The 21,615-nt window shown below is 47.4% G+C and overlaps 1 protein-coding gene across 1 annotated transcript in view; it reads right to left on the bottom strand.

Moving 5' to 3' along the window:
* The window catches only part of DNAH6 (dynein axonemal heavy chain 6), a 3,261,518-nt gene that overhangs the window by 761,340 nt on the left and 2,478,563 nt on the right, over window positions 1-21,615 (bottom strand). The window contains 1 exon segment of the mRNA XM_029602297.1: window positions 12,574-12,754. Within this exon segment, the coding sequence (XP_029458157.1) occupies window positions 12,574-12,754 (181 nt within the window).

Below are 21,615 nucleotides of genomic sequence, written 5' to 3' on the forward strand. Positions count from 1 at the left end.
CTTCAGGAATGGCTGAAGGTAAGGTGAATTTTTAAACACTCTTAGTGAAATGGGAAAAAGGGAAACATCTGGAAAGCTATGTATATCAATGCTCTTAGAATTTATTTATTTATTTATTTATTTATTTAACATTTTTTATATACCGAGGTTCTGGTAACAATGTTACCAATCACTTCGGTTTACATATAACTTTGGGATGACAAAACACGAATGTCTTACATAGAACAAGGCAATGAAGAACTGGGAGAAAATTAATTAAATACATTAAATTGCATAGAACAATATGAGAAACAACATTTTAAATTACTGAAATCTAACATACTGGAATCTAACATACAAGCGATTCGGATCGGTCATGTAACATGTAGTCAATCTTAGGCAGGAGGAGATTGTATTTGTTCTGGGATTATTATGTAGTGGGACACATGGTGTGTTGACCCAGATGGGATAGTGTTAGTGAAGTCGAATCAGGCGTATGCTTGGGTGAAAATGGGAAATAAAGTCCTGATTTTAGAGGTAGTCATGCAAAAGGCTGACTTAGATGTAGTGGCTGTCATGGAGATGTGATATATGAAAAACTACAAGTGGGATAGAGTTATACCGAGCTATATTCAAGAAGGGAAAGGTAGGAAGAAAGGGAGGAGGATATAAATAAATTATATATATGAAATAATATTAAAGCAACAAAACTGGAAGGCTTATGAGATAAGGAGGAAACACAGTGGGTTAATCTGAAAAGAGGAAATGAAGTATCCATTTACACTGATGTAAATGGATAGGCAGAAGAAATGGCTAGAGATGCCACGAAAGATAAGGTCCTATTGCTGGGCAAGTTCAATCTGCCAGATGTTGATTGGGACATTTTAGCTGCGGAGTCATCTAGAAGCAGGGAGATCCTGGATTATCTGCAGAGAGAACTAATCTTTCAACTGGAAATGAAACCCACATGGAAAGGGGAGATACTGGACCTGGTGCTCAACAATGGGTAGAGTGTTTATGATATTGTAGTGAATGACAGTCAGGGATCCAGTGATTACTAGATGGTATGGTTCGGTATTAGAATGTAGAAGGTGAACATTCATTAAAAGATAAGGGTCCTAGACTTCAAGAAAGATAAGGGTCCTAGACTTCAAGAAAACAAAGTTTATTAAAATAGGTGAGAACTTTAATGAGTTATTAGCTGGGTGGGAAAATCTAGGGGAAGCAGAAGAGCTCAGGACGAAACTAAAAGTAGATATTTTAAGGGCTACTAACCTATTTGTTAGGGAAGTAAATAAATGAAAGAGGAAAAAGAGGATGCTATGCTATGGTTTTCTATAGAAGTAGCCAAAATGTTAAGGAAAAGAATAGTATTTATAAACTAGAGATTGCAGATTGAAGACAAGCAACAATATCTGAAAAAGTTATGAGGAGCTGGGAAAGTAGTCAGAAGAGCAAAGATGAAAATTTATTTAAAAAATAGTACATACAGTAAAACAGGGGAACAATATTTTTTTTTTTAGATGTGTTAATGATAGGAGAAAGTGCAAAAGTGGCATTGTGAGGCTCAGATGTGAAGGGGATGGATGTGTAGAGACTGATGAGAAGAAAACAGAATTATTTGCCAAATATTTCTATTTTTTGTTCACTGAGGAAGGGGCAGGAGTAGAACCATAGAAAATGAACAAATGAACACAAATAGAATTGGAAATGAGGTAAAACTCACAGGATTTTCCAAAGAAGGTGTTTGTGAGGAGCTAAATTTCAAGAAGATAAAGAAATGGGGATTGACGAGATACATTCAAGGGTATTAAGGTATTTAGAGAAGTTTTGGCAGCTCAATTGGCTTATCTATTCAATGCTTCTTTAGAGTCAAAAATAGCTCCTGATGACTTCAGACAGATGGATGTGGTTCCTCTTCACAAAAGTGTGAGATCTTTATTAGAAGACTAATGAGGAGATGCTGAAGGATCTAAATATGTATTCCCTGGAAGAAAGGCTGTGCAGGGGAGCTATAATACAGACCTTCAGATACCTGAAAGGATTTAATGATGCACAAACTTTGAACCTTTTCCATTGGAAAAGAAACAGTAGAACTAGGAGTCATGAAATGAAACTCCAGAGGGGCTGACTCAGAACCAACATTAGGAAATATTTCTTCATGGAGACGGTGGTGAAAGCCTGGAATACATTTCCTGAGGAGGCTGTGAAGACAAAAACAGTCAAAGAATTCAAAGAGGCATGGGATAAACACTGTGGATCTCTAAAGGTTAGAGGACAGAAATAAAGAAAAGGATGCATGGTGGTAACCTGCTCGGTGCAACAGTTACTACTTTAATAAAGACATGGGGATTACTACCCTTAACCAATAAAAGGTAGATTTTCAAAGGGCCATATGCATGTTGCTGCGCACATGTTATAAAATACAATACCCGCATGCACATGAGTGCCAGATTTTGTATGAGCGCAAGCATGTGCATGTGGGCTGTGGCTCACTTGCGCAGAGAGGAGGAATATGTGTAAAGCAGAGTTGCTTACCTGTAACTTCAATGCCAAGAAGTGCAGAGTCATGCATATGGGGAGTGGAAATCCGAATGAACTGTATTCGATGGTGGGAGAAAGGCTGATGTGCACTGAGCAGGAGAGAGACTTGGGGGTGATAGTGTCTAACGATCTGAAGTTGGCGAAATAGTGTGACAAGGCGATAGCTAAAGCCAGAAGAATGCTGGGCTGCATAGAGAGAGGAATATCGAGTAAGAAAAGGGAAGTGATTATCCCCTTGTACAGGTCCTTGGTGAGGCCTCACCTGGAGTACTGTGTTCAGTTCTGGAGACCGTATCTCCAAAGAGACAGAGACAAGATGGAGGCGGTCCAGAGAAGGGCGACCAAAAAGGTGGATGGTCTTCATCGAATGACTTATGAGGAGAGATTGAAGAATCTAAATATGTACACCCTGGAGGAAAGGAGGAGCAGAGGTGATATGATACAGACTTTCAGATACTTGAAAGGCTTTAATGATCCAAAGACAATGACAAACCTTTTCTGTCGGAAAAAAATCAGCAGAACCAGGGGTCACGATTTGAAGTTCCAGGGAGGAAGACTCAGAACCAATGTCAGGAAGTATTTCTTCACAGATGATGCCTGGAATGCCCTTCCGGAGGAAGTGGTGAACACCAGAACTGTGAAGGACTTCAAAGGGGCGTGGGATAAACACTGGATCCATAAAGTCTAGAGGACGTGAATGAAGAGTGGGTGGCTCGCAGGAAGGACGGCTACTACCTGGAGATAATACCCTTATTCAATAAACATACACACAGTTAATGTGACTCCAACAATGCTCTAAGCTTCAACGGCAAGAGGAAATGTGGAAAAAAGGATTGTATTCACAAAAAAGTGGGGAGTAGCTTGCTTGTTATGGCAGTTACTACCCCAAACCAAATAAGCCTGATACTTCACCTTCAATGCATATCCAGCATAGCTCTCTGCTTCAACGGCAGGGGAGAAAGACTGATACTTCACTTTCAATGCATATTCAGCATAGCTCTCTGCTTCAACGGCAGAGGAGAAAGTCTGATACTTCACTTTCAATGCATATCCAGCATAACTCTCTGCTTCAACGGCAGGGGGGATGAAGAAAAGTGGATCTATATACAGACAACAACCAACAAGGACTGAATTACATAGTCTGGGTAAAGAAATAAGCATGAGTGTAGCTTGCTTATTGCGGCGGTTACTACCCCTAACTAATTAAGCTAGATATTTCACGTAGATGCAGTTCCATCACTGCTCTCTACATTAATGGTGGGGGTGGAAGGGAAATAGAACCAAAAGGTTACTAAATACCAAGAGTAACAGATAAGTATGAGAAAAAAAAAAGTGTGAAACTTGCTGGGCAGACTGGATGGGCCGTTTGGTCTTCTTCTGCCGTCATTTCTATGTTTCTATATGTTTCTATGTAACAGGTGTTCTCACAGGACATAAGGATGTTAGACCTCACATATGGGTGACATCATCAGGATGGAGCCCAATCACGGAACACTTTTGTCAAAGTTTCTAGAACTTTGACTGGCACCTACTGGGCATGCCCAGCATAGCACCAACCCTGCATCCAGCAGGGGTCTCCCTTCAGTCTCGTATTATAGGAAACAGTACGTGTGAAAAATAAAATAAGAAAATGTAAACAAACCCAACACCACGGGGTGGCGGGTGGGTTTCGTAAGGACTAACATCCTGCTGTCCTGTGAGAACACCTGTTACAGGTAAGCAACTCTGCTTTCTCACAGGACAAGCAGGATAGTAGTCCTCACATATGGGTGAGTACCGAGCTCAGGTTGCCCAAGCAATGCACCAAATGCACCCAAAGACGTGCGACAGGCACAACAACAGGGGTGGCATTCTGGTTAGGAGGGCATCCTGAACCCTAAATGGGTCAGTGGAAAGCTGTTGGGTAATTATACTGAAAATAAGTTGCGTAGAACAGACTGGCCAAAGACGGAATCTTGTCTGCCAGCCTTATCTAAGCAATAATGGGCTGCGAATGTGTGGAGAGAACTCCAGGTTGCAGCCTTACAAATGTCAGCAAGCGGCACCGAACGGAGGTGTGCTACTGAATCCCCACGGCCCTGATACAGTGTGCTTTCACACGGTCTTGTAGCGGAATGCCTGTTTGCTGGTAGCAAAAAAGAAATGCAGTCCGCCAACCAGGAGGAGAGGATTTGCTTTCCCACAGGATTTACAAGTTTGATGGCATCAAAAGACACTAACAACTGAGTGGACTTCCTGTGGGGTGACGTGCACTCTAGATAGAAAGCTAGGGCATGCTTACAATCCAAGGAATGCAACACCTTTTCTCCTGGATTTATATGGGGCCTGGGAAAAAAGGTAGGTAGGGTTAATATGGAATTCCGACACTACCTTTGGTAAGAATTTAGGGTAAGAGCGGAGCACTACCCTGTCATGCAGAATTTTAGTGTAAGGCGGATAGGTGACTAGCGCCTGCAACTCACTAACTCTGCGAGCAGATGTGATTCCAAGGAGAAAAACTACCTTCCAGGTGAGATAGCATAGATCATAGGAGTGGGCAGGCTCAAACGGAGGTTTCATGAGCCGTCCCAAAACCACATTAAGGTCCCAAGAAGGGGCAGGAGGGTGCAGTGGAGGTTTTAAATAGAGCAAGCATCTCATGAAACGTGATACTAAGGGTTGTATTGAAATGGAGACATCTCCTATACCCTTATGGTACGCAGACACTGCACTAACATGCACCCTGATAGACGAAGTTTTTAGGCCTAACTCTGACAAGTGCCAGAGATAGTCTAGGAACCTCGCAGTGGAACAAGTGAAGGGGTCTATGGACATGAAAGTGCACCAGACCATAAACCTCTTCCATTTAAAGCGATAAGACCTTCTCGTTGAAGCTTTCGTGAAGCCACCAGGACTCGGGATAATAACTCTGAAAGGTTAAGAGGTTGGAGTATTAACCTTTCAACATCCAGGCCGTCAGGGATAGAGCCTGGAGGTTGGGGTGACGCAGGTACCCTTCGTTATGAATTATTAGAAGGGGATCCTTCCCCAGAGGAATGTGCCTGCGTACTGAAAGGTCCTGGAGGATTGGAAAACACACCTGGCATGGCCAGGGAGGAGCTATCAGGATTATTAATCCCTTGTCCTGCTGGAGCTTCATGAGAGTCTTTGAAATGAGAGGACGTGGAGGGTACGCATAAAGAAGACCGCTGGCCCAGGAGAGTGCAAAGGCATCTCTTGATCGCGAGTGGTGACTGTGAACGAGGGAGCAGAAGTTGTCCACTTTGTGGTTGTGGACCGACGCAAAGAGGTCTATGAAAGGGTAACCCCAGCGTTGGAATATGGTGTCCGCTATCGTGGGGTTGAAAGACCACTCGTATGGGTGGAAAGTGCGACTCAGCTTGTCCGCCAAAATATTGTCCATTCCTGGCAAGTAGGTTGCTTTGAGGTACATCGAGTGGGAAAGGGCCCATGCCCATATCTGTGCAGCTTTCTGACACAGAAGGTAGGAGCCCGTTCCCCCTTGTTTGTTGACATACCACATCACAACCTGATTGTCGGTTTGAAGCAGGGTGACTTGTTTGATAGGCAATCCTGAAAAGCCTTGAGGGCATATCTGATCGCCCATAGCTCCAGGACATTTATATGGTGTTTGGCTTCCTGTGGAGACTAGCTTCCCTGATTCTGCAGGTCGCCTACATGTGCACCCCACCCGAGGTTGGATACATCTGTGGTTAAGGTAATTTGAGGATCTGGAGCCTGAAATGGAAGGCCTTGAATGAGGTTGGAGTGGTGCATCCACCAGGCTAGTGACAGACGGAGCTGTTTGATAACCTGGATAATGCTGGACATTGGCTGGCAAGCTTGAATCCATTGGCCTTTTAAGATCCACTACATCACCCTCATAGCTAGGCGAGCCATCGGAGTGACATGCACCGAGGCCGCCATGTGACCCAGCAGTATTAGGAAGTGACGAGCAGTTGAAGACACTCGAGTCTGTAGGTGATACGCCAGAGATGCTATGGTGAAAGCGCGATCCTGGGGGAGGAAGGCTTTCGCCTGTACAGTGTTTAGGTCGACCCCTATAAAGGATATGGTTTGGGATGGAACTATCTTGGATTTGGGATAGCCTAAGGAGATCAGGGTGTGGATAGTAAGACGCAGGGAGGTTAATGCGCCCTGCTGAGTCAGAGCCCTTATCAACCAATCGTCAAGATAAGGGTAGACATGCACACCCTAATTTCTGAGGAAGGCTGCGACCACCACCAGGCACTTGGTGAACAATCGTGGAGCGGACGCTAGGCCGAATGGTAGTACACGGTACTGGAAATGGCGAAGGCCGACCAGGAATCGCAGGTACTTGCGATGAGATGGAGTAATTGATATATGTGTGTGTATGCGTCTTGGAGATCTAAAGAGCATAGTCATTCTCCTCTTTGTAGCAGAGGAAGTAGAGAGCCAAAGGTTACCATTTTGAATTTTTCTCTCTGCAAGAATTTGTTTAGGGCGTGGAGGTCCAGTATTGGGCGTACGCCACCTGACTTTTTTGGTATTAGAAAATACCGGGAATAAAACCCCTGTCCCTGCTGAGAGAGGGGCACTGGCTCTATTGCTTGTGATTTGAGGAGGGATGAGACCTCCTGTTTGAGCAAGGGAGAGTGGTCGAACGTCTTCCATGTCAGCCGAGGTAGAGAGTCCGCTGGAACAGTCAGGAAATTTAGGTGGTAACCTTGAGTGACTACTGCGCATAGCCACTGCTCTGTGGTGACTGACTACCAAGCGCTGTTGAAGTGGCAGAGTCGACCGCCAACTGGTATGGATGGAAGAGGAGGATGGCTTACACTCTCTAGGAAGGAGTCAAAATCCTGACGCTGGTCCAGACAGCACAGACAGCACAGACAGCACAGACAGCTGGTCCAGACAGCACAGAGGAAAGCTGGCGCAGTGTCTTATGGTGGTCTTTCAACTGCGCCACGGTCTCTCGGATCTTTTCCCCAAAGAGATTATCTCCTACACAGGGTAGATCTGCTAACCTGTCTTGTACTTCTGGTCTTAAGTCTGAAGATTTTAGCCAAGCTCATCTTCCTGCACTGATCCCCGCTGCAGATGCTATGGAGGCTGTGTCGAACATATCATACGCAGTGCGGACTTGGTGCTTTCCAGCATCCAGACCTTTTTGAGCCAGAGCATGAAGTTGAGTCTGGAGTTGCTCTGGTAAAGAGTCCGAGAAATTCTGAATCCTCTTAAAAAGGTCTCTTTTATACTGTGTCATGCATAACTGGTAAGAGGCAATGCGGGATATGAGCATTGAGCCATGGAAGACTCGCCTGCCAAAAGCATCCAGGGATTTCTGTTCCTTCCCTGGAGGTATAGAGGAATGGGGTTTTGAACGTCGTGTCTTCTTCTGGGCTGATTCAACAACCACAGAGTGATGATCCAACTGAGGCTTCTGGAACCCAGGAGCTGACTGCACAAGATAGGTGGCATCTGTCCTGTGGTTAACAGGTGGAACAGAACCTGGGTATTCCCAGTTTCTCTTCAGGAGATCAAGCAGGATTTCATGAATATGAATAGACATGACTTTCCTTGGGAGCATCAAGAAACTGGAGTACTTCCAGCATCTTGTGCCTAGAGTCCTCTTCTGTCTGAAGTTGTAAAGGAATGGTTTCAGACATTTTCTTGATGAAATTAATGAAACACAGATCTTCTGGTGGAGAGCATTGTTTTTCATGCGGGGGAGAGGGCTCTGATGGTACATCATCTGTATCCTGGGAAGTATCATCTGTCCAGGGATCATAAGATTGATCTCCAGCACTTAGTAGGTCTCCAGTATGGAGAAAAGGTGCTAATCCTGAAGGACCAGGCCTGGGCATCGGTGGCATTGGAGGTGGCACCGAGGGCATCGATGGAGGAACCGACAGCCTCGACGGAGGCACCGAGGGCATCGATGGAGGAAACCGACAGCCTCGACGGAGGCATCAATGGCATCGATGGAAACACCGACGGCATTGTTGGAGGAACCAATGGCATCGATGGAGGCACTGAAGGGACCGGTGATATCGATGGATGAGTCGGTAGTAAGATCCCAGATGGTGGAATGGGTATCGGTGATTCCTCATCATCCAACAATAATGGAATCGAAGTAGAAGCCTGGGACGTGGAACCCCGGCTTCGGAGTATGAGGCAGCACTGGCGTAGCCAGAGGGTCCACCGGTGAAGGTGTAATCGAGGATCCCTGCACCACTGAAGGTGGGGAACGCCTCGGTGACCCAGTCACAGAAGAGGATGGGGCCTTTTCTGTACGGGGCTTCTTTATCAGTGGCTCTATTGATGTCGATGGTACCGGCTCAGACGATGTCGAAGCTATCGATGGAGTTGGGGATTTTAATTGAAAGAGAAACTCCATTTTCCCTAAATGAGCTTTACGACCCTTCGGTGTCATTTGAGCACATTTGGTGCAAGTTAGGACATCGTGGTCAGACCCCAGACACACAACACAGACCCCGTGTGGGTCAGTGATGGACACTGTTCGAGAACAGTCGGGGCACCGATGAAAACCTGACGCCATGACTCCGCCAAAAATTTAGATGCGGTGCGGTCAATGGCCGGTAGGCCCCCGAAGGAAAAACTCGATGGGAATCGACAGCAAGAAGGGATTGGGAGAGAACTTTTCTATCCCCTTATCTAGCCTTCCTCCCTTTTCCTCTCTCCTCCCCGACCCCTAAACACAGTCTAATTATCCTCCATTTTTTGTTTAAGAAATTACCTGCTTGATGGACCAGGAGTTATTTCCACGCACTGTCCCGGCCTGCCGGGCACTTCCATGCATATCGGGAGATATGTGCATGGATGGGCCATTTCTAAAATGCACTTGATGCGCACACGGCCTGGCCACATGCGTATCTCCCAGTTTATGCGTGTGCCAGGCTTTTAAAATCGAGCCGTAAGCCTTGATACTTTTGCCACAGCTACAACATCACTCTCTGTTTTGACTGCAGGAGGGAAAAGGGTGAATTGGATTCAGATGACAACTAACATGGGCCCTGACTTTACTGTCTGGGTTACTGATACACAGACTTAAAGGAAAAAGCACAATATTGCTTCTATAGCCAAGTCCAAAAGCAAAGCCTGTCAAGCAGCATTATCTAAATTTTCAAGAAGGCTCCTCATCCAGTAAAAATGTTGCTATCAGTAATTTTTTATGGGTTTAACAGTTGCTTAGTTTTCATTGTAAATATTATTACCCTTATCATAAGGCTTAGGAACAACTGCATGGAGTGGCAGTTACTGCCCTTAAGAGAAACATGGGGTAACCTGCAAGGCACAGCAGATACTACCATAAGAAGTTGGCTGGGCAGACTGGATAGAGTATTTGGCCCTTTTCTGCCTTCATTACTAAGTTATTATGTAAGTGGAATTAAGGGAGAGACTGGGAACTTTAGAACATTGGTATGATCTCTGTGGTGCGTAATTTAATGGAATCACTGCTAAAACAGAGGAAAATATAATTTCTGGAATCCAATAAATTATAAGATCTGAGGCAGCATGGATTTACCAGAGGTAGGTCTTTTCAGATGAATCAGATCAACTTCTTTGATTGGATCACCAGAGAGTTGAATAAAGGGAGAACACTATCTATTTAGGGCCTGAATACTTAAAGAGTATTCTGGAGGGGAATTGGAAGCCAATGGAATTCTTTTAGAAAGGTCTTTGACATAGTTCCATATAGGCAACATAAAAATAAATTGAGGTCCCTTGGTTTTGGGCCCTTAAGTGACTGACTGGGTTAGAAACTGGTTGAATGGGAGGCAGCAGAGTGTAGTGGCAAATGGAGTTTACTGAGAAAAGCAGGGCATTACTAGTGCATGGATCGGCCCTAAAACTGGTTCTTTTCAACATTTTTATAAGTGATACTATAAGAACATAAGAACATGCCGTACTGGGTCAGACCAAGGGTCCATCAGCCCACCATTCTGTTTCCAACAGTGGCCAATCCAGGCCATATGAACCTGGCAAGTACCCAAAAACTAAAGAAGGACTATCTGGAAAGGTATGTCTTTTAGTGACTGATAAAAAATCTACAACAGTGTAGCCACCCATTAAGCCACCCATTAAGGTGTGGAAGACATGAAGGATAATTTAGTGAAGCTTGATGTAGAATCTGGCAGCTAAGATTTAATATTAAAAAATACAGTCATGCATTTGGGTTGCATAAAACCAAAGGAGTGGTACAATATATGGAATGAAATTCTTCTAAGCATGAAACAAGTGCAGGATCTAGGGGTATTCTGATGATCTTCAGGTGGTCAAACAGGTGGATAAGTTGATGGAAAAAGCTAAGAAGATGTTTGGGTGCATAGCAAGAGGAATGGTCAGCAGAAAAAAGAAGGCAATATTGCTCCTGTATATCTCATTTGGAATACCATATACAATTCTGGACACTTCATCTTCAAAAGGATATAAACTGGTTAGTCAGTCCAGAGAGTAGCTACTAAAATGATCAGTGGTCTTTGTTCTAAAGTATGTGGTGGCAGATGTAAACATGTATACACTAGAGAAAAGGCGAGATGGGGTGAAATGATAATTTGAATAACTCCAAGGATTCCATGCATAGGAGGAAGATGACTTCCAATGAAAAGGAGGCTCTAAACTGAGAGTTCATGGGATGAGGGTGAAAAGGGGTTGAAGTAATCTAAGAAAATATTTCTTTATAGAAAAAGTATTGGATGCATGGAAAAGCCTTCCCATGGAGGTGATAGCGACAAAACATGAGATAAACATAGGTGATCTCTGACAGAATGGTAAGGATTGTAACCCTGAATTAGTTGATGTAGATTGGCAGACTAGATAGGCCATATGGTCTATTTATTTCATTATATTGCCTAAGATGACTCCTGAGTCTACCCCCTTTCAACATCATTGCATTGTTTTAGAGCTTCCTTTCCATTGAAAAAGGCTCACCTCCTTTTTTAATGGAAAGGAGGCTCGAGAACAAGGAGTCATGTGATGAGGTTGAAAGGAGGGAGACTCAGGAGTAATCTTAGGAAATATTTCTTTACAGAGAGGGTAGTGGATGCATGGAATAACCTCCCAGTGGATGTGATGAAGACAAAAACAGTATCTGAATTCAAGAAAGCATGGGATATATACAGGGGATTTCTAAGGAAATGATAAGAATTATAATGCTAAATTAATTGGATGGATGAGTAGACTAGACGGGCCATATGGCCTTTTTCTGCTGTCATGTTTCTATGTCTGTATTTCTATGTTTTGGGCTTTTGAAAATCCTATTTTTTTATCCATTCATATTTAGTCAAATATATTGGCACTAGCCGGCTTACTGATTATTGACCTCCAAAAGTCTTAAGACATGATACAGAAGAAGATAATTATGTATATTCTAGAGGAGAAGAGAGACATTAGAGATATCCAAACAATTCAAAGATATAAATCAGGCACAGAAAGTAAACCTTTTTTTCCAGTGGAACGGAAATTCTAAAACTAAAGGTCAATATGAGGCTCAAAGAGGTTGACTCAGGAGTAATATTAGAAAGCATTTCTTCACAGAAAGGATGTTAGTTGCATAGAATAGCCTTCCAATGGAGGTGATGGAAACAAAAAAAGTAAGAGAATTCAAGAAGGCATGGGATAAGTGCAGAGGAAGGGGAAGATGGAGATCAACTGATGCCTAGGGCAATGTAGTATGAATTTCTGTTAATTGTGAACCGATGTGAGGTTACTAAACAAATGTCAGTATATAAAAACTGCAAATAAATAAATAAATAAATACAGTAGACTGGGCTGACTAAATGGATCTTATGATCTGTATCTACTGTGATGTTCTTTATTTCAATGAAAGCTATTAAAATTTAGCATATTGCAGAATGGGAAATTTTGGAAGGGAGTCTTTTTAAATGTATAAAATTCACCTTAAAATTTTAGTTTCTATTAAATTAGAAAAAGGACAAAGTATATACTAGCTAATTATTTGCTCATCTGCACATTATACTGATACTTGGAATGGGCCTAGATTGATTCTTTTCAATTAAAAATGCACTTTTTTTCTCTAACCTTGGAATCCTGAAGTGTATTGATGAGGTCTTCATTGTCCAGAATATTGCCCTCAGAAGTAAACAACAGTTTTAGAATTCTGTCTTCTATAGCTTTTAACTGATTCTTATCAGAGTTGATTCTGATAATAAGTTGGTTTCTTTGTTCCTCCAGATCAGGTCTTTCCAGTCGTACAACATCACTAGAAAAAAGTTGGAATTTTTAATTTGCTTGATTAATTATGATTAGTTGGGAAGGCATCTCTTTGCATCTCCTGCTATAATATAACAGATAAAAGTCCAATTTAAAAAGGGAAAGATACATTTTCAAAAATCTTCTGAATAGCTAAGATACCTTTATTTTTAGTTGGTTAATTTTGTAATGGTATGGAATATAATCTATTATTTAACATAGAACAATTTGAGTTTACATGAAAGTGTTTCACATATACAATTATACAAATTATATAAAATAACAATCAATAATAAACAAAACAATAAAATATCAAATAGTATTATATAAAATAACTAGCAAAAAGAAAAAAATCTAACAAGAGCAGAAAAGAAAATAGTATTATATATAACAAATCCTGTTTTATAATCAATTAAAAGCTTGGTTAAACAAACCTGAGGTCCAGATTCAACTGCTACGTGGCTCTGCTAGTTATCTGGTTATGTATAACCTGTTAATTTTAGGACAGCCTTTTTGTTCAACCAGAGTTTGCCAGGTAAATCAGCTGGCTAACTCTGAATATCGATTTAGCCGATTAATTTATCTGGCCAACTCGACTCCTCCCTGATCTGCCCATTCACTGCTCCTGTCTTAGCCTGTTAAAAACTTAGAAGGAAGCTAAATAGCTAAAAGAGAATTGATGAGGACATTCTCATCTTAATTTTAGCTGGTAATAAAATTACCAAAAACTAAAGTTGAGAAGAAAGAAGAGTCCTAGCACTGTAACTCTGTCAAGTAATCAAGGCAATCCCTAATTAAACATTTAAAAACAAATCAATAAAATCTTAAACTTGATCCTAAAAGCCATTGGTACTGACTGCAGTTTAACCAAAAGTGGGGTAATGTGGTCAAATTTGTTGCCATTTAAGGGAATTACAAAAGTGTGGTAACTTGGGTGATAGCGACTTGGAAACAGCCAGAAAGAATAAGGAGTCAGACTCTGACTCTTCCCCTTTTTGTGCCATTTATTTACAGTGAAAGCAAAGTGCAAAGCAAAACAAATAAATAATGCAGCTCACCTTAAAGTTCAGGTAACACAGAGATATTACACACAGGAGATTTTCTCATACAGTGGTTTCCTGCCTATTCCCCGGGGCCTGTTTAAACCTTCTAGGCCCTGAGTGTTGCGACCCCGGGCCGCCCCCGGGATCGCCACCCACCCGGACGCGGTCCCTTACCTGCCCTGACCCGGATTCGGGCTTCCTCGAGCCGCGTTCGGGCCGTGCAGGCCCCGAGAACGGCGTCCCCACGCCGAGCTAGCAGCCGGCGTCCTCCCGCGGCTGGCCCCGCCCCCTAGCCGCGCGCACGCGCGGCAGGGCTCTGCTCTTAAAGGGGCCAGCGCGGGAGATTGCAGCACTGCCCTCGGATGACGTCAGACGCCTCAGGGTATTTAAACCCTGCAACTAGAGCATCTCTTTGCCTTGCAACGAGGTTCCCGGGTTCTTCCTGCTTCCAGTTGCTGAGTTCCTGCTTTGTCTCTTCTTCCTCTGGTTCCTGACTCGGTTTGGCTTTCGACGATCCTCTGGTTCCTGACTCGGTTTGGCTTTCGACGATCCTCTGGTTCCTGACCCGATCCGGCTAGCGGTGATTCTCGGGTATCGACTTGGCCTGGTGAGCGACGTTCCTCTGACTCTCAACCTTGGACTTCTTCAGGACTCCATCTCCGAGGTATCGCCTAAGTCCCAGCGGCCGGGTTCCTACGGGCTCCTCCTGGGGGGACGCCGGCTTCCAGGGTGAATCTCCTAAGTCCCAGCGGCCGGACTCTTATGAGCTCCTCTCGGGGGAGTACCGGCTTCCAGGGCGAAGATCTCCTACCACCAGGCCAGTCGCACTCTCTCTTCAACGCCTTGACAGGCCCTTGGTCGCATAGGGCCTTCCGTGGTTTCTCCGCCAGCCATCCTCGAGCCCGCCTCAGCCGCCTTCCAATCGGCACCAGTGCTGAGAACCCTCTCAGCCTCCATCCATTCATCGGTTCCGATCGGTCCAAGGGTCCACGAGTTAACAGATTGCAAGGCCATGGACCCGGCGGATCTTGCCGGCCTGAAGGCTATTCCGGGCATCGCCCAGAAGCTACAACAGCAACAGATCTGCCTCGACACCCTGATGTCCACAGTGCAACAGCTAGCGGACCGCGTGGAGGGGGCCTCGGCTGCCAGCGCTGCGGCATCCACTTCCCAGGCTAGTACCGGACCCTCTGCTCCCGTACAGATGCCGGCTCCCTCCCGGTATTCGGGGAATCCGAAGGCGTGCCGCGGCTTCCTTAATCAGTGCTACATCCGCTTCGACTTGCTGCCAGCACAGTTTCCGTCTGATCGGGTCAAGACGACGTATATAATCTCCCTCCTGGATGGGAGGCCGTTGTCTTGGGCGTCGGCCCTCTGGGAACATCAGGATTCCCGATTAAACAATTTGGTACAGTTCGTCCAATCCTTTTGCCGAGTATTCGATGAACCCTCTCGTCCGCCACGGCCGCCACGGCTGCCTCAGAACTGCTTCAGCTACGGCAAGGAAACTGGCCACTGGAGAGTATGCCATGGAGTTCCAGACGCTGGCCACTGAATTGGCGTGGGGAACGGACAGCTTGCACGGCATCTTTCTGGAGGGTCTTTCCCCACGTCTCCAGGACGAACTCGCGGGTCGGGACCTCCCTGATGACCTTCAAGACCTCATCGAGCTGGCCGGCCGGGTAGACCGACGAATTCAACGTCGTTTCCGGGAGCGTAGGTCCACTCAGGGGCAAACCACCTGCAAGGCCACTCCGCCCCGTATCCGGTCCCTCTCCACCCGCGTCCATGCCCGCTTCAGCAGAAGAACCCATGCAATTGGGCCGGGGTCCCCTGTCTTCCGAGGAGCGGAGGCGCCGCTGTTCCCAGGGACTGTGTCTCTACTGCGGGGGCAAGGGGCACTTCTTGGCCCGCTGTACCGAGCGTCCGGGAAACGCCCGAACCTAGAGTCCAATGGGGAGTTGATTCTAGGCAGTACGTCACCCCACTCCCCATGTACCGTACCGGTAAGGCTGTGTCTCCCGGAGGGAGGATTTGACGCCTTAGCCCTGCTTGACTCTGGGTCCGGGGGGAATTTCATCCTTCGGGACTTGGTGCAGCAACTTCAGCTTGTGGTCCAGCCTCAAGTACCGCCTGTGCGAGTCTCTTCCATCCATGGGACTCCGCTTCCGGGGACCATCTCTACGCGCACCTGTCCTCTGAAGCTTCAGGTCGGCGTCCTGCATACAGAGGAGATTTCGTTCCTGATCCTGGAGAGGTCTATCCATCCAGTCGTCCTGGGTCTACCCTGGCTCCGGGAACACTCGCCAGCGATAGATTGGAGTACGCTTCAGATCACGTCCTGGGGGCCCGCATGTGTCCAACATTGTCTTCCCGCTCGTCCTCTGCAAACGCTTCCCCTCCTCGCAACTCCGTTGACGGTACCACCGCAGTACCACGCCTTCCAGGACGTCTTCTCTAAAGAAAAAGCAGAACTACTCCCGGAGCACCGACCCTTTGATTGCGTAATCAACCTGCTGCCAAGAACCACACCGCCCCGTGGGAGGGTCTACCCTTTATCGCTGCCTGAGACCCAGGCTATGTCCGCGTACATCAAGGAAAACCTGGACCGAGGGTTCATTAGACCCTCGAAGTCCCCGGCCGGGGCCGGATTCTTCTTCGTGGGGAAGAAGGACGGGTCTTTTCGGCCCTGTATCGACTACCGGGGCTTGAACCGCATTACCAGGCGTGATCGCTACCTGTTGCCCCTGATTCCCGAACTCCTGGATCGCCTGCAAGGGGCCAAAGTATTCACCAAGCTGGACCTCCGGGGGGCCTATAACCTTGTGAGAATCCGTCCGGGGGACGAGTGGAAGACCGCCTTTAACACCAGAGATGGCCATTACGAGTACCTCGTCATGCCGTTCGGCCTCTGCAATGCCCCTGCTGTGTTCCAGAATCTGATGAATGAGGTTCTTCGTGACATGCTTCATACCTGCGTGATAGTGTACCTCGACGACGTATTAATATATTCCCAGGACCTGAACGTTCATCGTCAACATGTCTGCCAAGTACTCCAGAGACTCAGGGAGAATCAGCTGTACGCCAAATTGGAGAAATGCCAATTCGAGCAAGAGTCCCTGCCCTTTTTAGGGTACATCGTATCGTCCACAGGCTTCCATATGGATCCCGACAAGGTTGCCGCTATTAAGAACTGGCCGCAGCCACTTGGAGTGAAGGCGCTTCAGCGTTTCTTGGGCTTCGGCAACTTCTATCGTCAATTCATCCCACACTACTCCAGCCTGGTAGCCCCTTTGACAGCCCTTACTCGGAAAGGTGCTGTCGCCAGGAACTGGCCTCCCGCAGCCGTACAAGCCTTCCAGCGTCTCAAGGAGGCCTTCCTGCAAGATACCTGTCTCCGCCATCCCAACCCGCAGGAACAATTCATCGTGGAGGTTGATGCTTCCGATGTGGCCGTAGGGGCTGTGCTAGCCCAAATTTCTAAGACAGGTCAGTCCCGGCCCTGCTCATATTTTTCCCGGAAATTCATGCCCGCCGAAAGGAATTATGGTATTGGGGACAAAGAGTTGCTCGCCATCAAACTAGCTTTCGAAGAATGGCGCCAATGGCTGGAGGGAGCCCTGCATCCTATAATAGTCTACACGGATCACAAGAATCTAGAGTACCTGTGCCGTGCCCAACGTCTCAATCCCCGGCAGGCACGCTGGTCCCTATTCTTTAGTCGCTTTAATTTCACGCTCCACTACAGACCAGCAGCTAAGAACATTAGGGCAGATGCCCTTTCCCGGAACTCCGAGTCGGACGACCACCGTTGAAACACCTCGGTATATCTAGATCCAGCCAAGGTTCTCGTGGCCGCATCCGAAGTGGCACCAGCTGGGAAGATGGTGGTTCCACTCCGTTCAAGGAAAGGGTACTTGCTTGGGCCCATGACTCACTAACCGCCGGACATCCAGGAGTGGCTCGGACTTTTGAGCTCCTAACCGAATTCTACTGGTGGCCACGGGTCAAGGAGGATGTCCGACTCTACGTCCAGTCCTGCGCTACTTGCGCTCGACAAAAACCCCTGCCAGGCCGCCCCTGGGGGTTACTCCAACCACTCCCCTATTCCCGAGGAACCTTGGACCCACATATCCACGGATTTTGTAGTAGAATTGCCTCCGTCGGAGGGGAAGACCGTAGTCTGGGTCACCGTCGACCGCTTCTCGAAGATGGCCCACTTCATGCCCCTTGCAAAACTTCCCACAGCTCCCGAGCTGGCAGAAATTGTTTACCCGACATATATTTCGACTCCATGGTCTGCCTCTACACATTACATCGGACAGGGGTCCTCAATTTACGGCAAAATACTGGAGGGCTCTCTGCAGGAAATTCGGGGTCCAATTGAACCTGACCACTGCCTTTCATCCCCAGAGTAATGGCCAAGTTGAACGCACCAACCGGACTCTAAAGATCTTCCTTAGGTCCTTCGTCGGTGAGCTACAGGATGATGGGCCGCCCTCTTACCCTGGGCTGAATTCTCATACAACCGCCACAAACACTCTGCTACCCTACAGTCTCCGTTCCAGATGGTGTATGGAAGGACCCCCAAGCCTCCTTTACCACTGCCTTTGTCGGTCTCCTCCCCGGCGGCGCAACTGACAGCTGACCAGCTACATCACCTCTGGCACTCCACCCAGGAGAAGCTTCAGCAGACGGCCGCACGAGCCAAGAAGTATGCAGATAAGGCCCGGCGACCTGCTCCAGTATTCCTCCCTGGGACCAAGGTATGGTTAAGCACACGAAATATCCGATTGCGCGTCCCCTCCATGAGACTTGCACCCCGCTATATTGGCCCCTTCCTCGTGGCTGAACGTATTGGAGCAGTGGCCTACAGATTACGGTTGCCCTCCACGTTGAAGACACATGACGTTTTTCAAGTCTCATTACTCAAACCGGTGGTCCTTTCCCGGTTCCAGCCTCGGCCTCCGGAACCCAATGCGTCCGCTGTTGATCCAGAAGACACGTATACAGTGAAAGAAGTCCTGGACGTTCGGGTTCACCGCCGGCGCTGGGAGTATTTGCTCTCCTGGGAGGGGTACGGGCCCGAGGAGAACTCCTGGGAACCTGCCGCTCATATCTTGGATAAGGACCTTCTCCGCCACTTCCATCTGGACCACCCGGCCAAGCCACGACCCCCAGGGAGGGGGCGCCGGGGAGGGGGTACTGTTGCGACCCCGGGCCGCCCCCGGGATCGCCACCCACCCGGACGCGGTCCCTTACCTGCCCCGACCCGGATTCGGGCTTCCTCGAGCCGCGTTCGGGCCGTGCAGGCCCCGAGAACGGCGTCCCCACGCCGAGCTAGCAGCCGGCGTCCTCCCGCGGCTGGCCCCGCCCCCTAGCCGCGCGCGCGCGGCAGGGCTCTGCTCTTAAAGGGGCCAGCGCGGGAGATTGCAGCACTGCCCTCGGATGACGTCAGACGCCTCAGGGTATTTAAACCCTGCAACTAGAGCGTCTCTTTGCCTTGCAACGGGGTTCCCGGGTTCTTCCTGCTTCCAGTTGCTGAGTTCCTGCTTTGTCTCTTCTTCCTCTGGTTCCTGACTCGGTTTGGCTTTCGATGATCCTCTGGTTCCTGACCCGGTCCGGCTAGCGGTGATTCTCGGGTATCGACTTGGCCTGGTGAGCGACGTTCCTCTGACTCTCAACCTTGGACTTCTTCAGGACTCCATCTCCGAGGTATCGCCTAAGTCCCAGCGGCCGGGTTCCTACGGGCTCCTCCTGGGGGGACGCCGGCTTCCAGGGTGAATCTCCTAAGTCCCAGCGGCCGGACTCTTACGAGCTCCTCTCGGGGGAGTACCGGCTTCCAGGGCGAAGATCTCCTACCACCAGGCCAGTCGCACTCTCTCTTCAACGCCTTGACAGGCCCTTGGTCGCATAGGGCCTTCCGTGGTTTCTCCGCCAGCCATCCTCGAGCCCGCCTCAGCCGCCTTCCGATCAGCACCAGTGCTGAGAACCCTCTCAGCCTCCATCCATTCATCGGTTCCGATCGGTCCAAGGGTCCACGAGTTAACACTGAGTTCTTATACACTGGTGAGGTGCTTCTCCCTTCACCCAGGACTCCTTGTGGGTCTGGATGTTATGGAAGTCCAGTTGAGACAGCTGTGCCCAGTCTCTTAAGGTAGTCTGAGGGAGTTTCCTATAGATTCCTTCACATGCCCTCCCCCTCAGCTCAGCCTTGTGGAGGAGAATGCCTGCTTGTTCCAGGGACATATCTATAGACAGGAAGTCTGAATTGTTTTCTATGCCTGCCCTATATCATATTTTAATGTTGAAAGGCTGTAGGGCCAGGAGCAATCCCATCACCTTCACATTGGACTCTTTGTTTAAGAACATAAGAAATTGTCGTGCTGGGTCAGACCAAGGGTCCATCAAGCCAAGCATCCTGTTTCTAACAGTGGCCAAACCAGGCTATAAAAATCTGGCAAGTACCCAAATACTAAGAAGATGCCAGTAAACGCAGAAGCCATTCCCTAAGTTAACTTGATTAATAGCAGTTCATGGACTTCTCCTCCAAGAACATATCCAAACTATTTTTAACTGAGCTACACTAACTGCATTAACTGCACTAACAAATTCCAGAGCTTAATTATGCGTTGCATGAAAAAGAATTTTCTCCGATTAGTTTTAAATGTGCTACTTGCTAACTTCATGAAGTGCCCCTAAGTCCTTCTGTTATCCGAAAGTGTAAATAACCGATTCACATCTACCCGTTCTAAATCTCTCATGATTTTAAAGACCTCTATCATAAGAACATAAGAAATTGCCATGCTGGGTCAGTCCAAGGGTCCATCAAGCCCAGCATACTGTTTCCAACAGAGGCCAAAACCAGGCCACAAGAACCTGGCAATTACCCAAACACTAAGAAGAAAGCAAGGGTTGCTTACCTGTAACAGGTGTTCTCACAGGACAGCAGGATGTTAGTCCTCACATACGGGTGACACCATCAGGATGGAGCCCAATCACAGAAAACTTCTATCAGACTCCAGAACTTTGACTGGCCCCTACTGGGCATGCCCAGCGTGGCACCAACCCCGCAGCCAGCAGGGGTCCAACCTCAAGTCTTATTTGATAGCTACAGGCAGTGCTGAAAAAATAAAACAACAAAACGTTACGAACCCAACACCGCGGGGCGGCGGGCAGGTTTCGTGAGGACTAACATCCTGCTGTCCTGTGAGAACACCTGTTACAGGTAAGCAACACTTGCCTTCTCACAGGACAAGCAGGGTGGTAGTCTTCACATATGGGTGAGTAACGAGCTGAGGATGTCCGAACATGCACCAAATGTACCCAACGGCGTGCAAGAGGCACAACAACTGGGGTGGAATTTGGTAGACGGCATCCTGAACCCCACTGGGCAGGCGGAAGGGTGTTGGTACATCACGTTGGAAATAGGTTACGCAGGACAGATTGGCCGAAGATGGAATCTTGTCTTCCGGCTTTGTCCAAGCAATAGTGGGCTGCGAAGGTATGGAGAGAGCTCCAGGTGGCAGCCCTGCAAATGTCAGGAAGCGGCACTGATCTTAGGTGTGCTACTGAAGTCGCCATGGCCCTCACAGAGTGTGCTTTAACACAGTCTTGAAAAGGAATGCCTGCTTGCTGGTAGCAAAAAAATACGCAGTTCGCCAACCAAGAGGAGAGAGTCTGCTTACCCACAGGTTGCCCTAATTTATTGGGATGGAAAGAGACGAATAACTGAGTGCTCTTCCTGTGGGCAAGTGTACGGTCTAGATAGAAAGCTAGAGCCCGTTTACAGTTAAGGGTATGCAGAGCCTGTTCCCCTGGATTGGAA

This window comes from Rhinatrema bivittatum, chromosome 1 (genome assembly GCF_901001135.1).
Source record: "Rhinatrema bivittatum chromosome 1, aRhiBiv1.1, whole genome shotgun sequence".
NCBI classification, from domain to species: Eukaryota; Metazoa; Chordata; class Amphibia; order Gymnophiona; family Rhinatrematidae; genus Rhinatrema; species Rhinatrema bivittatum.